At 38.2% G+C, this 19,368-nt stretch overlaps 1 protein-coding gene across 36 annotated transcripts in view; it reads left to right on the top strand.

Moving 5' to 3' along the window:
- The window catches only part of Epb41l3 (erythrocyte membrane protein band 4.1 like 3), a 228,260-nt gene that overhangs the window by 205,238 nt on the left and 3,654 nt on the right, over positions 1–19,368 (top strand). For 8 of the 36 annotated variants that reach the window (XM_078030344.1, XM_078030345.1, XM_040274909.2 and 5 more), the window contains 10 exons: positions 4,788–4,841; positions 7,628–7,663; positions 7,842–7,907; positions 8,379–8,570; positions 13,044–13,118; positions 13,490–13,588; positions 14,539–15,273; positions 15,810–15,932; positions 16,534–16,917; positions 18,520–18,651. In XM_078030344.1, the coding sequence (XP_077886470.1) occupies positions 4,788–4,841; positions 7,628–7,663; positions 7,842–7,907; positions 8,379–8,570; positions 13,044–13,118; positions 13,490–13,588; positions 14,539–15,273; positions 15,810–15,932; positions 16,534–16,917; positions 18,520–18,651 (1,896 nt within the window). The remainder of the gene's footprint in view (positions 1–4,787; positions 4,842–7,627; positions 7,664–7,841; positions 7,908–8,378; positions 8,571–13,043; positions 13,119–13,489; positions 13,589–14,538; positions 15,274–15,809; positions 15,933–16,533; positions 16,918–18,519; positions 18,652–19,368) is intronic. The other 28 variants (XM_040274986.2, XM_040274961.2, XM_040274975.2 and 25 more) reach the window with 18 other exon arrangements.

Below are 19,368 nucleotides of genomic sequence, written 5' to 3'. Positions count from 1 at the left end.
TCCTGAATTCTCTGCTACCCACTGAGTCCTAGGTGGGGTAAAGGACTCAGCCAGAAGTCAATTTCAAATAGCCCATTAGTTATGTAAAAGATCAGGGCTAAGTTAAAGTTTCTGATCGTTTATCATCTTAAAAAACAAATCACATATAAGACAGATAAGTAGCTTCCTGCTTAAAATGAGATTCAAGGAGAGATGGAGAGAGCACTGCCAGAGGGGCCATGTCTCAATCTCCTGGGTAGCTTTCCAAATATGCAAACCAGTCTCCTGGAGATTCTGAAATACCGCCCCCCACTACTCTCCTTGATTACAGTTATCTTTATTACTTGAGTAGATGAGGTCCCATCATGCATTGGGTCAGAAAGGATGTCAACCACAGTTTGGAACAGCCACCTGTCATTCGTCATTGAAAGGACCAGAAACAGGACCAGGAAGAACCTGCATGCAGTACAGCAATGTCCAAATACAGTCAGGGAAGGATTTATTTAAGTTTTCTTTACATTATAAAACCAGGCTGAAATTTTGTCTGTGTTAGCAATGCCGGTGCATAAATCAGACAGCAGTGATTCTTCCAGTTCCACAGGAGACAAAATCTCCCCATAAGTTGACAAGAGGGTCAAATCAAGAAAGCTGGTGAGGTGTCTCTGGCCCTAAACCAGGTATTGCATAGTGGAGGAAAGAATCTGTCAGCATCTGGGTCTCCCTTCCTCATCTCAGCAACTGGGCGACTTGAGGGTACAGCCCTCAGCAGCTTTTGCTCCGAATTGCTCCTGTTTCCCTCCTCTCCACAGCCCTGTGAACAGCACAGCAGCTTCCCTTTCTCCACACTTCAAACAGAGCATAGGGAAAAGAATAGAAGCAGCCGCCAGAGGAACTGGCTGTCACATCCCCTCCCGCCTGAGCCTCTCCCAGGCTGCCTCCAGTTCTCCTGTTTCCACAAAACAAGGGCTTCTGAGACAGGAGACACATGTGCTCCTAGCATTTAAAAAATATACATCACAAAGTCAAGGCAACACACACACACACAAAAAGAGACTATTCAGATTCATGCTCAGCTAGAAAGTCATAATTTGAGGTGCACCTGTGAGTATTTAGTATTGTGAAGGGGTGTGAGTACCTGTATTTAGTGATATTATAGCCATTTCTGTACAGCAAATGGAAAAAAATATGAATGATCTTACAGGTGCTGTAAATGGAAGTCTAGTTTGTTTGTTTTTTTTTAATTTGATATTGCATGAGATCTTTTTCAAAATTCTTGGGCTATGAGACTATTAGCTCCAGCTGTCTCTCCCCTATCCCTTTCACCCTCTCTTTCACACACATACATGCACACACACACACACACACACACATATGTATCTTTTTGTACTTGAAAAATAGAACTGTTTTAAGTCCAAGGCTCTATTATTACTATTTCTCACAGTAGCAATATTATCAAATAGCATAGAACACTTTACAATTAAGAAGACAATATTATCTGTAAAGTTTGTGTATAATATTAGCATATTTACAACCTTCAGATATTTTTTCCTTAGCAGTGAGTTAGTCCTGAGTCTAAAATAAAGCCCCCCCCAAAAAAAAGAAAGAAAGAAAGAAAAGATTTCTATTTTATGCTTTTCTAAATTCTAAAGAACTGAACATTTCCATAGCCAGCCACACAGATCTTGTGCCTAATCCAGGGTATACATCTTGTTGTAATCGGTGCATGAGAGTTAATGTAAACTTGGGCATGTCTGCATTACATCAGCAAAACAAATCACAGCAGTTCATTGTTGCAAGCCAGTGAACGCAGGATGGGAGCTTCCCAGGCCTGGATGTCCTTGTTATTGCAAACCTCTGAAACCGTAAAATAGCGCTGACCACTGCAGTCCTTGCCACCCCCTTCCCCACACTTAGCCTACTACAGCTCTTCTGCCACCAGACTTAGTATTTCACCATCTGTTCAGTGTCGACTCTTAACCCCAGGTGCAAAGAGCTGTGCATACTAGTTCCACTTGAGCAAAAGAAGTCATATTTAGGTCATTCGGTTTAAAAAAAAAAATGTAGTTTGCTTACATGGCCCATTTTATTCCCTGGGCCTCAAGCTCTCTGGCAGCTTAAACTGGGTGACTTCCCATATAATTCATCTGTCACGTTCCTTTTACAAAATCACTAATGACAGTAGTTCTTTTTACATCTCTCATATGTTACAGTGGCTAAATCATAGTGCCAGCCTTTCTCAAAAGTGAACCCCAGTATAGAAAGGATTAATCATTTCAAACAGAAAAAGTGGTTGGCCAGTCATTTATTTTCTTCTATACTTTCAGAATGATCAAATAAGAAGGACAGAATATCAAATCATCTGTCAAGAATCATAAGATAAATTTAGCTCATCATAACATGTAATTGTGAATTTCTGAGTAATTTTTTTTGATAATACAAAACAAAGAGGTTCAAATTTGGAGAAAAAGATTAATCCCCTCATTTATGCATTCTAGTTTGTGGGAAACAGTATTATTGTATGGTAACTGATGGCATGCTGCACCTTTTCTAGTTTTGTGTAGTCAATGAACAGCAGTTGCTTAAAAAACTGCTATATTCAGTTTTTCTTACTTCATTGACTGTTGATCAGGTACTATGTTAGTTTACTAACTAGAAACTAAGTAGGAATTTGAGGGAGTTTATAGCTTTGGGATTTTGTTTTGTTTTATTTTGTTTGAGATGGGGGTCTTGCTATATTGCCCAGGCTAGCCTCAAACTTGTGATCCTACCTGCCTCAGTTCTTTCCAAGTATCTGGGATTATAGGCAGGTGCCACTACACCCCTTTTAAGGCAATTTAGATATGGCTAAAGATATTTGATTATGTTTGCCAAGGAAACTTAATAATTATATAATAGGTTAATATCCATATATCATTATAGGCAATTTTTAGCTCTATCCATGTTAGGCATCTTATAAAGCACTTAGTATCCACTATCCAATATAATTTGTCATGTTATTTCCCCTGTTTTCCAAGAAGAAAACTGGGATAAAATATGAAATATACCCAGTGTGTCGCTGGTTTGAACAGCAAGGATTTGAGCAAATTGTTCTGACATCTGACCCCTCACTTGAATCTACAACTGAACTCTAGTGCCAAGATGTTGGAAAGTTACTGAATTAAATTTTAAAACCACATGGGAAATGATCTATGTAGGAATACAAATATCTCAAAGAACTTGAGAAGTGTTGACACAACTAATTAGGACATTAAGCATAATTATTTCATGAAAGCCTAAGATCTTTGAGTTATTCTGTCCATTTCAATAGTAGCCTGTCTTTTTCATTCAAATTGATCTTTCCTTGGGCTGTCAGTTTGTAAAGCCATAGTAATACCATAACAATCACCCTATAAAAAAATTCACAGCCCCTCTGCCCCAATTGTTAACCAAGGTGGTCAGATCATGAAAATATATCAGCCAGGCTTTCTTCTCTGAAAGAAATCTACTGAAAATTATTTTCTACTTGGGTTTAGTCAGATGACAGCCTCAGGTCCATATGCCAACATTGCATTCTGACTCCTTCTCTTTAGAAATTCACAAAAATGAAAGTTTAGGGACAGTGCCAAAAAGTCAGACTGGCCATAAGTCCATAGAGATAACAATGTCCCAGTTATCACTTCCTGTTTTTTTGTTTTGTTTTTCAAATAAAGGGATATTTTAAGAGAGATTCAAAACTATAGAGCCCCCAGTTCCAATTTTTATTTTCAAAACACCAGTCCAAAATTTTGATCAAGGGAATATTATGAATAATTAGTTGACATTGAAGAGGGTAAGTCCATTAATAGGGTGTTTAGATTATGTCTTCATTTCAAAGCTCATTGCTCTACTTTACCCCAGAGAAAATACTGTTTTCAGTCATAACCCCCTATGAAACACATTGAAAACCTGTCCTGAAATTATTATTTTAATTCTCCCCTAAAATCCTAGGCTCTGTCAAATGCTGTGCTTTGTTTTATTTGTTTCCAAGTAGATGTCTTTCTCTCTCTTTCCTTATTTTTAAATGATTTTTACTATTATTTGCATCATTTGAATGGTATTTTTTGCATTGAGATATTTAAATACATATTTTGATATACCTCTATATTAGAGGGTGGGATAAAATAATAAACAACATGTAGTCTTAAAAAGTACCTATTAACAATGCTACTTGAAAATTGAGTTACATTTTTCATCTATAAAACATATGCCTGTGAGTCACTGGCATGTGCTTTTTATAAATTCATAAGTAATGCAGACAGCCTGATGTTGGTTAATGGGCATAAATTATCCAAAGCGTATAAATGAGGGGCTGAAAGTCCAGTGACTGTTAACAGTAGCTTTTTATGTAAATTTGTATTTTCACTTACCTTTCAAATGTGATATTGCTAGAATGAATGAATAAATAGATAGATAGAAAATACATAAACCTCTTTAATTTGCATTAAGCATTTTTAGGAGGGCTTTTTCGGGATGTTAGCGGAAAGGGTGGGAGGAAAGTGACAAATTGGTTTTCGTGACACGTAGCACCAGACAGGTCAGTGTGGCCCACGCAGTTCCTGCGGGCTGTGCGTGCCTCGGGTCTTCCTCCAAGGGGGCTCTGTTGACAACACCTAGCTCTGGCTCTTCTTTTGCTTTGGCTTGAAGCTGCATTCTTGTGGGAAGGTAGTATGCCACAGATCCCAGAGAAAGGAAATGAGCGGTTCAACTTATAGGTGACCCCACTTGACCAGATGGGTTTGTTTTCTATCCCTGCCTCCTTCCTGGAACCTGATCACCTCTGCGCTCAATAGACTGACAGTGAGCGAACGGACACCGCCGCGGATGGAGAAACCACCGCCACCGAGGTTGGTGTTCCACTGAGTCTGGCTGGGAGCTGCCTCAGGAAAATGGCCCAGGGGGTGGGGGGAGCCCTCTGCAAGTAAGAATGCTGCGTATTAGCTTTGGAGTAGGGATCAATTTATAAATTCTAACTCCCAAAGTAGGAGTTAGATCCATTTTTAATTGCACAGGTCAGTAGATCTCAAACTGGCTTGTGCAGGAATTACTCCTAGGGCCACAACCTCACGTGTTTTTCCCTTCGGAAGGACTGAGATGGGACTAAAGAATTTATGTTTCTAACAAGTTCCCAGAAGAGGTTGACTATTAATTCTAGGATCATATTTGGAGAACTACTTTCCTAAACTGATAACACCTTGAAAAAGAAGGGTGGGGGTGGGGGTGGGGAATGCAGCTAGGCATGGTGGTGCTTGCCTGTAATCCCAGCTGCTTCTGAGGCTGAGACAAGAAGAGAGTTCAAAGCCAGCCTTAGCAATTAAGCAAGGCCCTAAGCAACTCAGTGAGACCCTGTCTTAAAAAAAAAAAAAAAAAATGTGTGTGTGTGTGTGTGTACATGCACACATGCATGCCCCCAAAAGAGCTGGGGAGATGTGGCTCAGTGAAGCATTTAGCTCTTGGGTTCCATTCCCTGTACAAAAAAAAAAAAAAAAAAGGAGAATTTTTTTTTTCCTCTGTCAAATGAGAGGCTCTTTTTGTATGATACCCTTGATTTGTGAGATAAATCACAATTAATTTAATTAGCTTGCTGGCTGGATAGATATATAGTTTAAAATACCAAATAGTAAAATAATATTTGTTTAAAAAACGTACTTAATTTGTTTTTTGTAGCCTTTGGCTATACTACAGGTGAGTCATAAGGAATGAATTCTCGAAAGAAGAGAAAATTGTCGATAGACATACTTTATTGAAAAAAAAATGTAATCACATTTAACAGGAGAGAAACAGTGCTATTGATTCTCTTTTGTTAATTCTTTAGAATACCTTATATTGTGCGTATGGATTTTTGTCATTTTTAAAACATGCACTATTAGCAACTGATTCAAATTTCTGTAAAAAACAGTATTTATCTTTAGTAATGGAAGTTAAGATGTTTATTTTCCAGAGTGCTAGAGAATTCAGTTTTTACTTTGCAATAAATTTTACTTGGGGTCTTATTTTATTTTTTACATCATCCAATCATAAACATATTTTCTAGTTGGCTCTTTAGGAAGAAATGAAAGTACTGTTATGTTGTATCTGTACATCACTTAATCTCAGAAAAAATATTTCACAATGGTATATTATTAAGTTTCTTCTTTTGGAAATGCCATATTTTAAAGAATTACTATTTTTTAAAGTAAAAGGTAATAGTGTGAAACTATTATCCAGTTTCTTTTAAGCAATTATAAATACACTTATTAAAAGCTAATAATTTTCTATGCCAAATATAAAAAAAACTACACCTTGATTTTGTAAGAGTTAGTGACATAGGCTCATAAATTCAATGAATGTCTCCATCCTCCTGTATGCTGTAAATGAAAAACATTTAATAATAATACTTTAAATTTCTGTAGCAGTTTTAAAACTCATTACAGAACACTTAAAGCACGGAAGCAAATACATTAAACAGTAGATTGTGAAGAGCTGTGAACACGCCACACCCTTGAGCATCAGGACGTCACCAGCACTGTTAGTTTCTAGTAGCTCCTTTCCATCTTTCCCTTCCCTTTATATGGCCAATGCATGGGGTCTACAGAGTAAGTACTCGACCCCACGGGCAGATAAGGAAACTGAGACCCTTGTAATTGAAATTATATGCTTAAGGCCACTTGCTTGAGAGTGACCCTTGTTTTACCTGTCATTTCACTCTGCATGTCTGCTTGGAGCACAGTGGCCCAAAGCCCAGGCTCTGGGTCAGAAAGCCCTATGAGAAGCATAGCTTTACCATGCAACCTGTGGCTTGGCACACTTACCTAATTACTGGTACTCACATGTCCAAGTTGTAGGCAGGTTGTTGAAATTAGACAAAGAAGGATAATATAGTAGCTTAGGGTATTTTCTAAAAATATTTTAGTACTTTTTTAACTCAAAAGTTGTCCTTATCTTAAAGGATGATGCTGCTATTGATGACAGTCATTCCTTTTTCTTTTTTAAATTTTTTTCTTTCTTAGAAAATCAAGGTTCTTAGGGCTGGGGTTGTGGCTTAGCAGTAGAGCACTCATTTAGCACATGCAAGACCCTGGGTTCGATCCTTAGCACCACATAAAAAAAAATCAATAAAGATATTGAGTCCAACTACAACTAAAAATATGAAAAAGAAAATCAAGATTCTTATAAGTTTTAAAATATAAGAATCTCTGTGTTTAATTCTTCCATCCTCAGTTCTTTGATCCACAAATTGGGGGTTGTGTAGCTAACCTCATAGGACTCTTGTGAAGACTCATCCATTGTAAGGTAGCTATCAATACCATGTAGCCATATCCTTCTTAGGAATTGTAATCTGGCTCTCCAGATATCCTGAACCATTGGTGATGGTCATTAAGAACAGCCTACCAAGCCCTTGTTGCCACCTTCCCAACCACGTACATCTGCTCATCAAAGACCCAATGGGCAAGAAATCTTTTCCTTCTCAGTGCTTGTTAAGCTTCATAATTTGTGAGAGTGTTGTGGATTGTATATAAGAAAGAACTACATCATTACACAAGTGCAAACCAGTGCCCACACTTAGCAAGTTTATATAGGCTTTTGAGTTCTCTAATCTCAGAGTAAATTGCATGGTAAGACTTTATTTCCCACTCTTTCTTGATGCTGGCAGTCGGACCAGGAGGAAGATGCAGAGCTCAAGGCACAGGTAGAAAATTAAAAGTAAAACACACACCAGTGCGTGATAAGTCATGGTCTGTGTACGGTGTTCAGATCTCAGCATGCTCTGTAGCTGTTACCATGTCGATGGTGCAGTGCACAGGATGGAGTTTGTTCCCTTGACTACGGTGTCCCTTACCTTTCCCTTTCTTCTCCACTTTTTTCAGAATAGTCTGATTAAGCGAATAAAGGGTGAAAATGTGTATGTCAAACATAGTAATCTTATGTTAGAGGTTGGTATTGGTATATACCAGTGCATGTTTGTGCGTGTTGTCCCCCCCCCCCCCGTAGTGGCTTACCTGTGGGCTCGTACCATGATGCATGAACTGTGTGCTCACCTGTTAATAAGTGGGGATGACTTCTCAGCCTACTCTGATTCCTTATCCTCTCCTAGATGTAGATCCCTTTTTCTTCTGTGTGTACTTAATTTAGTTCTCTTTGGTCACATGTGCATTACATTCCTTACGGTTTTTACCTTTCAAATTCTTTTGGTTTTTTTTATGCTTGTGTGAATTTGATTTCTTTTCTTTCTCTTTTCTCTAGAAAATATCACATTTTCACCAGAGCGTGTGTGTGTGGTAGTGTCATGAACCCTCTTCAAAATTGCTTTCTTTTGACTACTAATGAGATTGACTTTTTTTTTTTTTTAAGTTGAAAGCCAACATGAAAGGCTGACTCTTGGATTCTTTATGTTCCGAATGTAGGAGCTAGATAAAACTCAAGATGAACTGATGAAACATCAGACCAACATTAGTGAGCTGAAAAGAACCTTCTTAGAAACCTCAACAGACACTGCCGTCACGAATGAGTGGGAAAAGAGGCTTTCTACCTCCCCAGTGCGACTGGCTGCCAGGCAGGAGGATGCACCCATGATCGAGCCACTGGTACCCGAAGAGGTCAGTGTTCAAGCTTTGGGTTGGAATTGTCTTCTGTTCACTGGTTTCACTTCTCTACAGGGTCTGAAACTAGGAAAAGGATTTGGCAAACTTCTGAGTAGAGAACCTTCCCTCTTTTCTCTCTCTCTATATATCTCCTGAATTGAGATGCTGTGTGCTCCAGAGGAAAGCTGAAAAGAAAATGAATAGGTGGCCAAAAAGCATGGTTTCAGGTGGCGCTGGCAATGAGCAGAAAGCCACAGGGAGACTGTAGTGCCAACTGGCTAATTCTGACCAAAAAACCCTGTATTTTACAGCAGAAAAATTAAGATACTATCGTAGTGAACAGGTCCTTGTAAATGTGCTTCCTCCGTCTCCACTGATGAATGACCTGAAAACCCATGTATTTTTCTCATCAGTTGCAAGGTGGGACCTACTGAGATTGTCTGCTGTTTGAGTGATCAGAAGTTGTTAGCATTTCAGTACACATTATTTTACTTTTCTGATAACTGATTATTTTAACTGATTTATAATTGGTTTTTATTTGACTTTTTTTAATGGAGAAATTACAGGACAAATTTCCTTTTTTCTTTTTTCTTTTTGGTACTGGGGATTGAACTGGGCACTCAGTCAACCCCAACACTTTTTTTTAATTTTATTTTATTTAGAGACAGGGTCTCATTGAGTTGCGTAGTGCCTCAACATTACCGAGGCTGGCTTTGAACTTGTGATCCTCCTGCCTCAGCCTCCCAAGCCACTGGGATTACAGGCGTGTGCTACCACACCCAGCTGACAAATTTATTTTTAAGTAAGGTTTAACACAACCCTATCTAGTGAAAATGGAATCTTTTTAGGGAAAAAGAGAAAGGAAAAAAAATATATCCAGTTCATACAAGCATAAAATTCCAAAGAATATTATAAAGGTAAACTGTAAGTATAATCTTCATGTGACCAAAAGAGAGTTAAAATAAATACATAGGAAAAAGGCTCTCCATCTAGGAGAGGGTAAGGAATCAGAGTAGACAGAGAAGTCAGTCCCCCGTTACTAGCATACAGTGCTCACATTTTGGTGGTACTTAAAAGCTTTTCCATCTAGGAAAGCTCTCTTTCAATATACAGCCAGAGTTAGGGTACAGCTGGTGTTATTTCAGGGCTCCCATTGTCTGGGACCCACGGATTACTATCTACTGTTAGATATCATTTTGCTTTATCTCTCTTCCAAAACAAGCAGGTTTAGAAAACTGCATATTTTGGGCATTGTTTTGGTTAATCTCCTTCTTAACCAAGACCCCTTTATTGTGAACTGTTTGTCCAGGAAGCTGACACAGAACAGAAAATTAGAACTTATGCCTTTATGTGTGAAAAAGCCTTTAAACAGTGATCTGAAGGCAACATTCAGGTCCTTGCAGTGAAATTAAGAATCAAATTACGCTCATTGTTGATCGTTTTCTAAACCGCCTTTGAAAACTTTTTATCAAAGTGACCAAGATCTCACTATTGCTGTATTCATGACATTTTCAATACCAGCTAAAAAGTGCCCATGGGAATTACTTTGTAAAGGGCCTTTTATGCAGAATAAATGAAAAGTACCTTTACCCAAGGTATGCCTTGGGTACCACGAAACACCACTGCCATTCAGAGGACTTGAGTTTCAAGAGACAAAATTTTCTCATTCCATGTTTGATTTAAATATTATAGTTCTTGCCTTATTAAGAAGACCACTTGTCAGTTATGCTGTCATAAATTTTATTTTAATTGTTCAAGTTTAGCCTCACCCTATTTTGTGCTATTTCTTTTAGAATAATGTGCTAGCCCTAAAGATGTCAGACAACTGGACTAAGTTACAAACATACATAATAAGTAGCTACCCAAAGCATAACAGACAAGAGGAGCCAAATGTCCCTTCCCATTGCTAATACTTAAGAAAATGTCAGGTGGTAACCACTTTGAATGTTTTAGGTTTTAGCTTATTAGAGAAGTTAAAGGGTGGTGATAAAAACAAGGGGGACTTTTAAAAAATCAAAGCCATTAGAATGGTAAAATATCTATTTTTTACTTCTGATTTAATCCTGATTCTTAGAAAATGATATTGGATAAACTCCAAAATATTATAATTTAAGGAGGTGATATTTTGACTATAATGAACTTTCCATGGATGTTGGTACCTTTTCTATGCTTCTCTGTCCACACATGTTCCCACAATGGCCTTTTATAATGCACATAGGCCTAGCCCATGTTAGGGATATATACCTTAGTGGTTACTTGAATACCCAAAGTTTTCAAATCCCAGCCCCAAATCAGTATCCATCAGTACCTATGTGGCACCAGTATTGTCCCCTGTTTCATGGGAGTGGTAGATTAACAGGTGTGTTCACTATGTAACTCCTTGAGCTTGATGCTTAGCACAGTTGATTTTCATTATCCACAGATTCTGAATTTGCTCCCTAAATATATATATATATATTTGGTAACAGGGATTGAACCCAGAGCTATTCAAACACTGAGCCACATCCCCAGCCCATTTTTTTCTTTTGAGACAGGATCTTGCTAAGCTGCTTCAAGCCTCTCTAAGTAGCTGAGGCTGGCTTTGAACTCATGATCCTCCTCCCTTAGCCTCCTGAGCTGCTGGGATTACAGGCATGCACTACTGTGCCCAGCTCCCTAAAATTTATTTGTAGAGACCCTTAATCACCCAAGAGTGAATGACAGTTTTATAAAGGTGTACCAGAAATAGGACCTTGTTTCCCAAGTATAATACAGAGATGAATGTTTAAGAAACTTATGTTATAACAGTTGGAATATACTATCTGATTATTTTCTGAACTCTAATGTTAAGTCCTCTTTTAGATTAGCAGCTTCTCTTTATCAGCACTTCAATTAGTAGTAACTACTTCTCTAGTAGCTGAAGTAGTTGGGTTGGAAAGTTGGCCATGTTTAAAAGTTAAATCTCAGATCTATATCCCTTTTTGTGGTATACTGTTTCTGTTATAGACATGCACAGTTCTGCACGTAGCCCATGCTGACATTTCCAATGATAAGACACACAGACATTTTAAAAATTAGTTTGTTTCAGACAACAGAGTATACTGAAAACCACTTTAGCCACTGGACATTTAAAAAAAAAAAACAAGCTTTTTTATCTTGGGAATAATATGAGGAATAATATGTAGTTCAGTTATTATAATTAGAAGCCCAGAAATGTTATTCTAAAAAGTACCAGTAATTTTGACCTTTCCTTCATGTTTCTCATTTCTATTTGAAAAAGAGGCTATGATTGAAAGTTTTAAAAGGAAGGAAGAAAGCATCATATGATCAACATGTCATGATGCCATATAGCACATTTTATGTTTTCCAATGCCTTCCTTCAAAATTGCAGCAGGACAGGATTCTTTTTTCTCCTTCGAATAATGTTTTTAATCTCTCATTAGGAAAGTCACATGAGTTATGGCACTGTCAAAATCTCAGTAGCTCCTGTAGGAAGTAAGTGCCAGATGTTCCACTACAACCTCTTGCAGGCAAACATTCGATGTAGTACTTATCAGTACATTAGTAGGTAAACAGGAACTTTAAGCAGTTTCCTAAAATTATATCATTTATAATGATAAGATTCATTGAAAGAGTTCCATTGTTCTAGAAACTTTGAACGTCCTATGATTTGTTTTTAGACTAATTTTCCAAAATATCCTTCAGTTCCTACTCTGTAGAGCTGTACTGTGTGCAAAGATAGGCTTGGTAGCTACTGTATTGCCACTTGAATTAATGAAAAAAATAAAGTAGCTTAAGAAGTAAAAAGCTAGTGCCTGACATGAAATATTTACTTTAATGTTTCTTAATTCTATAAAGAAAAGTGTGGTTTAGTCTGCTTAATTTAAGATATTCTTAAATTAACTTCAAAATTTATTCACCATGTTAAAAAAAAACTTGAATTTTTGTTTATTTGTTGAACAACAAAGAAATCAGTTAAGTCCACCTGAGCTTATTCAAAATGGCAGCTAATGAGCCAACCTTGTGTGTATTTCCTTGCTCTGCAGCAGGCAGCACCTGAGTAAGAATTTGTTTCCTACTTAAATTTTTAAAATGTCTTCCTTTTTACTTTAAGTACTCATTCACGATTTTGCAAGTAACTAACACAAACACTGTTCAAATGTGAAGAAACCCTTTATTTCCCTCTAGCATATTCTGTCATCATAGAAATGGAAAAATGTTTGAGTCATATAAACATCCAACTTTCATAAAATAATCTTCTGCTCTTTGTAAATAATTTTTAAATTTTGAGATGGTATCAGACTATTTCTTACATTAATAACAATGATTTACTTCTTCAGGAAAAACAAATTTATATATATATATACACACACATTTATATATATGGATATACATTTATATGTATATTTTATATATATGGATATACAGTTAAAGGACTCTCTTCCTAACTTGCCTTTTTGGAAACTGTCTACTTCCTCTTCTCCAACCCAACCCCCTTTATTCAAACAGACCAAAGAAGAAAGAGAGATTTCTGAAAAAGTTATATTTTTGCAGCAAGGAAGTGCTCCATTCCTTGAGTCTCAGGTAAAAAAAAAAAAAGCAAAAACGATTTTCTAAAGGAACTATTCTTCAGGCTTCAGTGTCATTAAAGTATCTTTAGTTTTTATTTTCCTTTTAAAATTATCTTGTTTCCAACTAAGGTAAGTATATTATTTTTGCTTAGACTCTGGGGAAGGGGAAAATAATTTTAATATGTTGGTTATCATTTATGCATCATTTCTTTATGGCTTCTAATCCTAGGTGATTATATATTACCATTGAAGCATTATGATTGTACTTTCTAGTAATAATCTTACTGAAGTTTGTACTGCCTGTTTTTACCCGTAGAGTGGTGCTAATTTAGATGACTTGATTGACTTTGAAAGTTCTGAACTTGTATTGGTTTTTCCCACTAGCCAAGTGTGATTAAGAAAATACAGGAAGGAGACTCTGCTGATTCTGTGGCTACTTCTCATCAAATAATTTTCCAGAAAACTGTCCCATCGGCCCTAGAGGTTATTTTTTTCAATTCATTTCATTTAGTATAGCACCAACACGTAGATCAAACTGTGATCATTCTTCTTAAGGCATACTTATTTCTAGATTCAAGTTTCCAGGCTACAATAAGTACAAAAATAAAATACTTTCTAGTAAATCAAGCTGTTCACCTCCTTCTGGTTTAATTGCTCTTCCTTTGTCACCTGTTAAACTGGTTAGCTGTTAACCTATCACTTCCTATTAGGTCTCCCTGAATGCAAAGTTTTCTTAACTTTAATCTGCTTTATTGGAGCTAACATTAAGCAAAGAGGAAGTCAAACTACTGAGACAGTGAACTTCAGCTGTAATTAAGATCGGGACCCTGTACAGACCTCTCAGGCTTATTTTAAAAAGATCCCAAAGTGTCTGATCAGTGGGGAATGTTTCGTAAGGATGCTGTGAACATAGGTGCGCTCAATATTATTTGAATGATAAGTGCGGTCATGGATTCCCTTCCCCATATAAGGAAGCACAATCTACAAACGTGGAAAGTGATGTTTACAGAAATTTGTAGACTGTTGGAAAGTTCTTTGTGGAAATTAATGGCATATGAACTTTATTATTATATTTATTATGAAAAACTTGCACAGTCACTTCAATAATGTTATCTAATCTTGAAATACAAAATAATCAAATGTGCATCTTACAGATAGATTCCTTGCAAAACTTACCAAGAATGTCTGTTCCTGTTAAAGAAATATGAAATTGTAACCCTACCCTGCAGGGTACATTTCAGGATGAAGGTTATAGTTAGTTAATTTCAGAGGAAAAGAGATAATAGCCATAATTTTTAGAATAATAACACCATCCTGGGCAGGCCCATCGCAGACCTATGTGTAGCCCCGGGCCTGATTTTCTTAAAGGGTTCTTATTTTAGAAATGGGATGTCATCAGAATTTCTAATTTAGCTTTTATATTTTAAATATAGGGCACAGAGGATTGGGTTATTGTAGACAAAATACCCACTGAGGTAGTTGGTGGTGATTCGAAAAAGATTGTGACTTACAAGGTGGTGACGGTGAGCAGTAGAACTGGTGACATCCCAGCGGACATTCTGAAATCTAGCACTGTTGAAATGCAGAGCTTCGATGATTTGGCCCGAGAATTGCAACTGAAAGAAGAAAGCAAACAGAAAATATACCCTCTAGGAAAATCCTACGACACCGTCTCTGGAAGAATCGTCACTATGACTGGGAGAACCAGAGACGGGGAGAGAGGGGCGCAGCCCGCCCCGCTGGAGGCCCTTCAGAAAATGGAGAGAGGCGTGTCAGAGTCAGGGAAGGCTGTCTCCATCCTGACAGAATACGAGGTCCTGGAGTCCCTGGCCGATGACAAGTCCAGGAGAGGGCCCGAGGTCCAGACGACAAAGCGCAAGTTGTCAGAATCCCTGGCTCCCATCAAGGAAGCCGAGTCTCGCCGGCAGAGTCCTGAAGAGGATGACCTCCAGAAGGCTGCAAAGCCAGGGGAGGGTGTGGCCGTGCGCCCTCGCCCAGAAAGCGCCCGGTTCAGCATAACAGAGCAAGTACCAGATAGTGAGGTCTTAAAAGTGGGACTCTTTGGTCCCCGAAGGAAGAGCCTGTCCGAGTGGAGATATTCCCAGGAACCAGCCTTTACTGTTGCTACTGCTCATTATGTCACCGAGTCGTCCGCGTCCCGAGTGGTGGTAACCAGCAGCTCTCATTGGGTTGCAGTTTAAGATTCCAGCATGACGTTATTTGAGGCAGTACCCTTCCACCCCAAACCTTTCTGTTTCTCTTGCTGCTTGGCTTTATGTTGAGAGCAGCCAACCCAGCTTTATGATTTTTTTTTTTTTGTTTCATGGTTGAGTCAATACCTCAGTCCAAAGTCAGCATTAAAACACTTTTCTGTTTTATTTCCAGCTGCCCGTTCCCAAGATTTGATAGCACTGCTGTGGCTTGCAATGAAGGAGAAAAAAAAAAAAAAGATCTGCTTAAATCAGCACTACCCTGTTCCTAATAACTCTCTGCTTTACCAAACAACAGCTCATGGTCACCCCACTTTGCTATTTTATTTCCCATTCTTTTTCTGTTTCCACAGTCCGTATCTTGGATTCCTTCATTTCTCCTTTCTTTTTTTTTCCTCTGCCTACAATTTTGTCTAACAAGCTGTGAATGTGTATGTGGCTAAGTATGTGTCTGTCTCTTGTGCTTGACTCTGTCCATTTCTTTGTCCTCTCAGACTAAGCAGACTTCTGGTGAAAAGCTCATGGATGGCTCTGAAATCTTCAGTTTATTAGAGTCTGCGCGAAAACCAACAGAATTCATAGGAGGGGTTACTTCTACTTCTCAAAGCTGGGTGCAGGTGGCCATTTGCTTCCATCCTGGGGTTTCTGAATGTTCTCATCTGCCTTGCTCTGTGCCTTTGGGGGCGGGTTGTGTGTTTTGCATTCAACATTCCAAGGTGTCTTCCGTGATTGTCCTTTGTGCCTGCTTGGTCATATGCCTTTAGTTCCATTTCAAGAATACACCTCACATATTCCAGAGGCAATCACAGTAAGAAATTGTAATAGCATTTAATTTTTAGAAGCATTTTATCTCATCTATTGGGTCTGAGAAAAACAATCAGAACCAATGTAAATGTGCTATGATGCTTCCGTTCATTGTTTTTCACTTGCATATTTTATTCTGTTTTCTTTTGTGGATGCCGTGAAGTAGCAGCATAGGCTCCAGTGTGTATGTTTAGCAGGAGGCATGCAGCAAAGCTTCTGGTGGGAGGAATGGAAGCTAATATATAATTTCTATCAATGTTTCTGATTATAAGCACCTGATGCTGGCTTTAATCATTGTAATGAGTGGCGGCTTTCATTTTTCTTTTTCTTTTTTTTTTTTAATTTTTATTGTTGTTTCTTTGACCTTTGGACTTAAGGAAAATCACTCTGATGCCACACTGTTTTCCCATACAGAAAGTGGAAACCAAGATCGAGTCCAGTGAAACAGAGACAGAAACCACCCCACACCCCCAGCCACTCAGCACTGAGAAGGTGGTGCAGGAAACTGTGTTGGTGGAGGAGAGGCGTGTGATGAACGTGCACGCGAGTGGGGATGCTTCTTACGCAGCTGGGGAAGATGCAGATGCTGCAGCACAGCCCATACCTACTGAAGCAGTCGGTGTGAAAGAGAAGGAAGGCTCTGCTGGGACGGAGGGGTCCAAAGAGGAAAGACAGGAAGAGTCTGCTAAGGCTGGATCTGAGCAAGAAGAAACAGCCCCTGCTTCCCAGGAGCGAGAGGAGGAGCAGGGTGCAGCCACCCAGGTTTCTGAAACTTCAGAACAAAAACCTCATTTTGAGGTAACTAGTAGCTAAAGTTACTCTGAACACTAAACTGATAATGTGGTGCCCTGAAATTTTGATCAGCATACAGATGGAGCTAAGTTCAATCTCCTGCCTTTCCCATGTGGTTTGTTTATCCTGTTTCCTTTGCATATGGCAGTTAGGGGCCTTCATGCTGGTTTTCAGCTTTGGGGTCATTTACAGACATATCTGTTGGTTGTTAATGATGCATAGCTCCAGGTGGTTTCTGTCATTGAAAGTCTAATTGGCAGCCAATCTAGAGAAAGCATTGTGAGCCAGGATATTAGAAATTCTGATAGTCTTATTCCTGAGTAGTGTACTTATCCAGAAGGACCAAAGACTATGCCTTTCCAGTCTCCAAGTGTCAAGACTTAGTTCTTTTTTTTTTTTTTTGTATTTTTCTTTTTATACATGACAGTAGAATGTATTTTCTACATCATGTGTACATGGACTATAACTTCCCATTATTTTGGTTGTATAAGATGTAGAGTTACACTGGTCACGTATTCATATATGAATATAGTAAAGTTATGTCCAATTCATTCTACTGTCTTCCATTCCCATCCCTTCTCCCTTCCTCCACCCCTACCCCACCCCCGCTGTCCAATCCAGCAAATCTTCCCTCCTCCCCACAGACCTATTTTGAGTCAGCCTCTGCATATCAGAAAGAAAATTTAGCCTTTGGTTTTTTGAGATTAGCTTATTTCACTTAGCATGATAGTCTCCAGTTCCTCCCATTTACCAACAAAGGTCATAAAGTCATTCTTATGACTGAATAATATTCCATTGTGTATATATATTGGTTGTTAATAATGTATAGTATTTTATATATATTTTTTTCTTTGCATATTTTCTTTATTTTCTTTATCCATTTATCTGATGAAGGGCACCTACCTTGGTTCCATAGCTTAGCTATTATGAATTGAGCTACTATAAACATTGATGTGGCTACATCACTGTAATATGTTGATTTTAAGTCCTTTGGGTATATACCAAGGAGTGGGATGACTCTGTCATTTGGTGGTTCCATTCCAAGTTTTCTGAGGAATTTCCATCTATTTGCAGTCCCACCAGTAATGTATGAGTATAACTTTTCCCCCACATTCCTCGCTAACATTTATCGTTAGTTATATTCTTGATTAGTGCCATTCTGAAGAATAAGGTAAAATATCAGTGTAGTTTATTTTTTATTCACTTTTAGGAAGATTCCCAAAGTATTTGGAGAGTTGACATCTTAATGCTTTGTTCCTTCTTTTAACAGTGATTAATATAAAGGCATATTTACTTTTACTCTATTAAGATGAGTTTAAAACATTGAAGAGAGAGAACATGAAAACTTTCTTAAAATTTCTTCAAAATCTTTGCTTTACCTCAAACATTCCTTATGAAAAATGCTATGGAGTTTTGGGAGATGATTTGACATTTGTCTGTTGTGTGCCTTATTCTTCAGTTTATCCCCATGTAATGTGTGAACATTGATTTCATGTTAACCTGTGCTTTTATCAAGTACTAAAGTACCAAAGAGGAGAGAAAAATAAATAAATAAAGGTGTGTTGGTGCAAACTGTAATAGCCATCTCTTCACTTCCTGTTGGCACAGTCATCAACTGTGAAGATGGAAACCGTCAGTTATGGCAGTGTTCCCACAGGAGGAGTAAAGCTAGAAGTTTCTACCAAGGAAGTGCCAGTAGTTCACACAGAAACAAAAACCATCACATATGAATCATCACAGGTAAGACAGTCTCTGAAGGCCAGATCCCTGGCACTTTACATTTTCCTCCTCTGAGGGCTGAGTGCACTGAAGTATAGCTACATAATATTTAATTCATGAGACCTAGAGGATCCTGCAGCCAGACCATCTCTACAGAGAGAAATGCAATAATTGTCATTTTATTACTGATCATAAAGTAGCAAGTGATTCCACCAGGTCTTCATAGATCTTGAAATGGAGAAGGAGGCTCAGAAACCCAGTTTTGTCACTACAGATGAGGGGAAATAATCACTTAATCATCCACTGCATACATTTCAAAGTCCCGGGTTTTTGTTTGTTTGTTTTTAATGCCTGTTAGCTCTAGCTATGTTCAGCTCCCAGGTTCTGCACAGTGATTGTGAGAGAAGGTCATCCCTCTCCATCTGTTGGGGGGTACCCTCATGGACACTAAAATCTGCAGAGGCTCAACTTGCTTGTATAAAATGCCATAACATTTATTCATAAAACATATTCACATACCTCATGTACTTTAACTCATTTCTAGTGCTATAAAATACCTAGTACGGTATAAATGCCCTGTAAAGAGTTGTGCTGTGTTATTTAGGGAATACTGACAAGGAAGAAAAGTCAGTATGTGTTCAGTACAGCTGCAGTGTTTTACTGAATACTTGCCGTCCTTGGTTGAATCCTCAGATGTAAAACACATAGATACAGAGGGCCGACTATACTTCAGTCATT

Source organism: Ictidomys tridecemlineatus, chromosome 13 (assembly GCF_052094955.1).
Source record: "Ictidomys tridecemlineatus isolate mIctTri1 chromosome 13, mIctTri1.hap1, whole genome shotgun sequence".
NCBI classification, from domain to species: domain Eukaryota; kingdom Metazoa; phylum Chordata; class Mammalia; order Rodentia; family Sciuridae; genus Ictidomys; species Ictidomys tridecemlineatus.
This window is presented reverse-complemented; position numbering and strand designations above follow the sequence as displayed.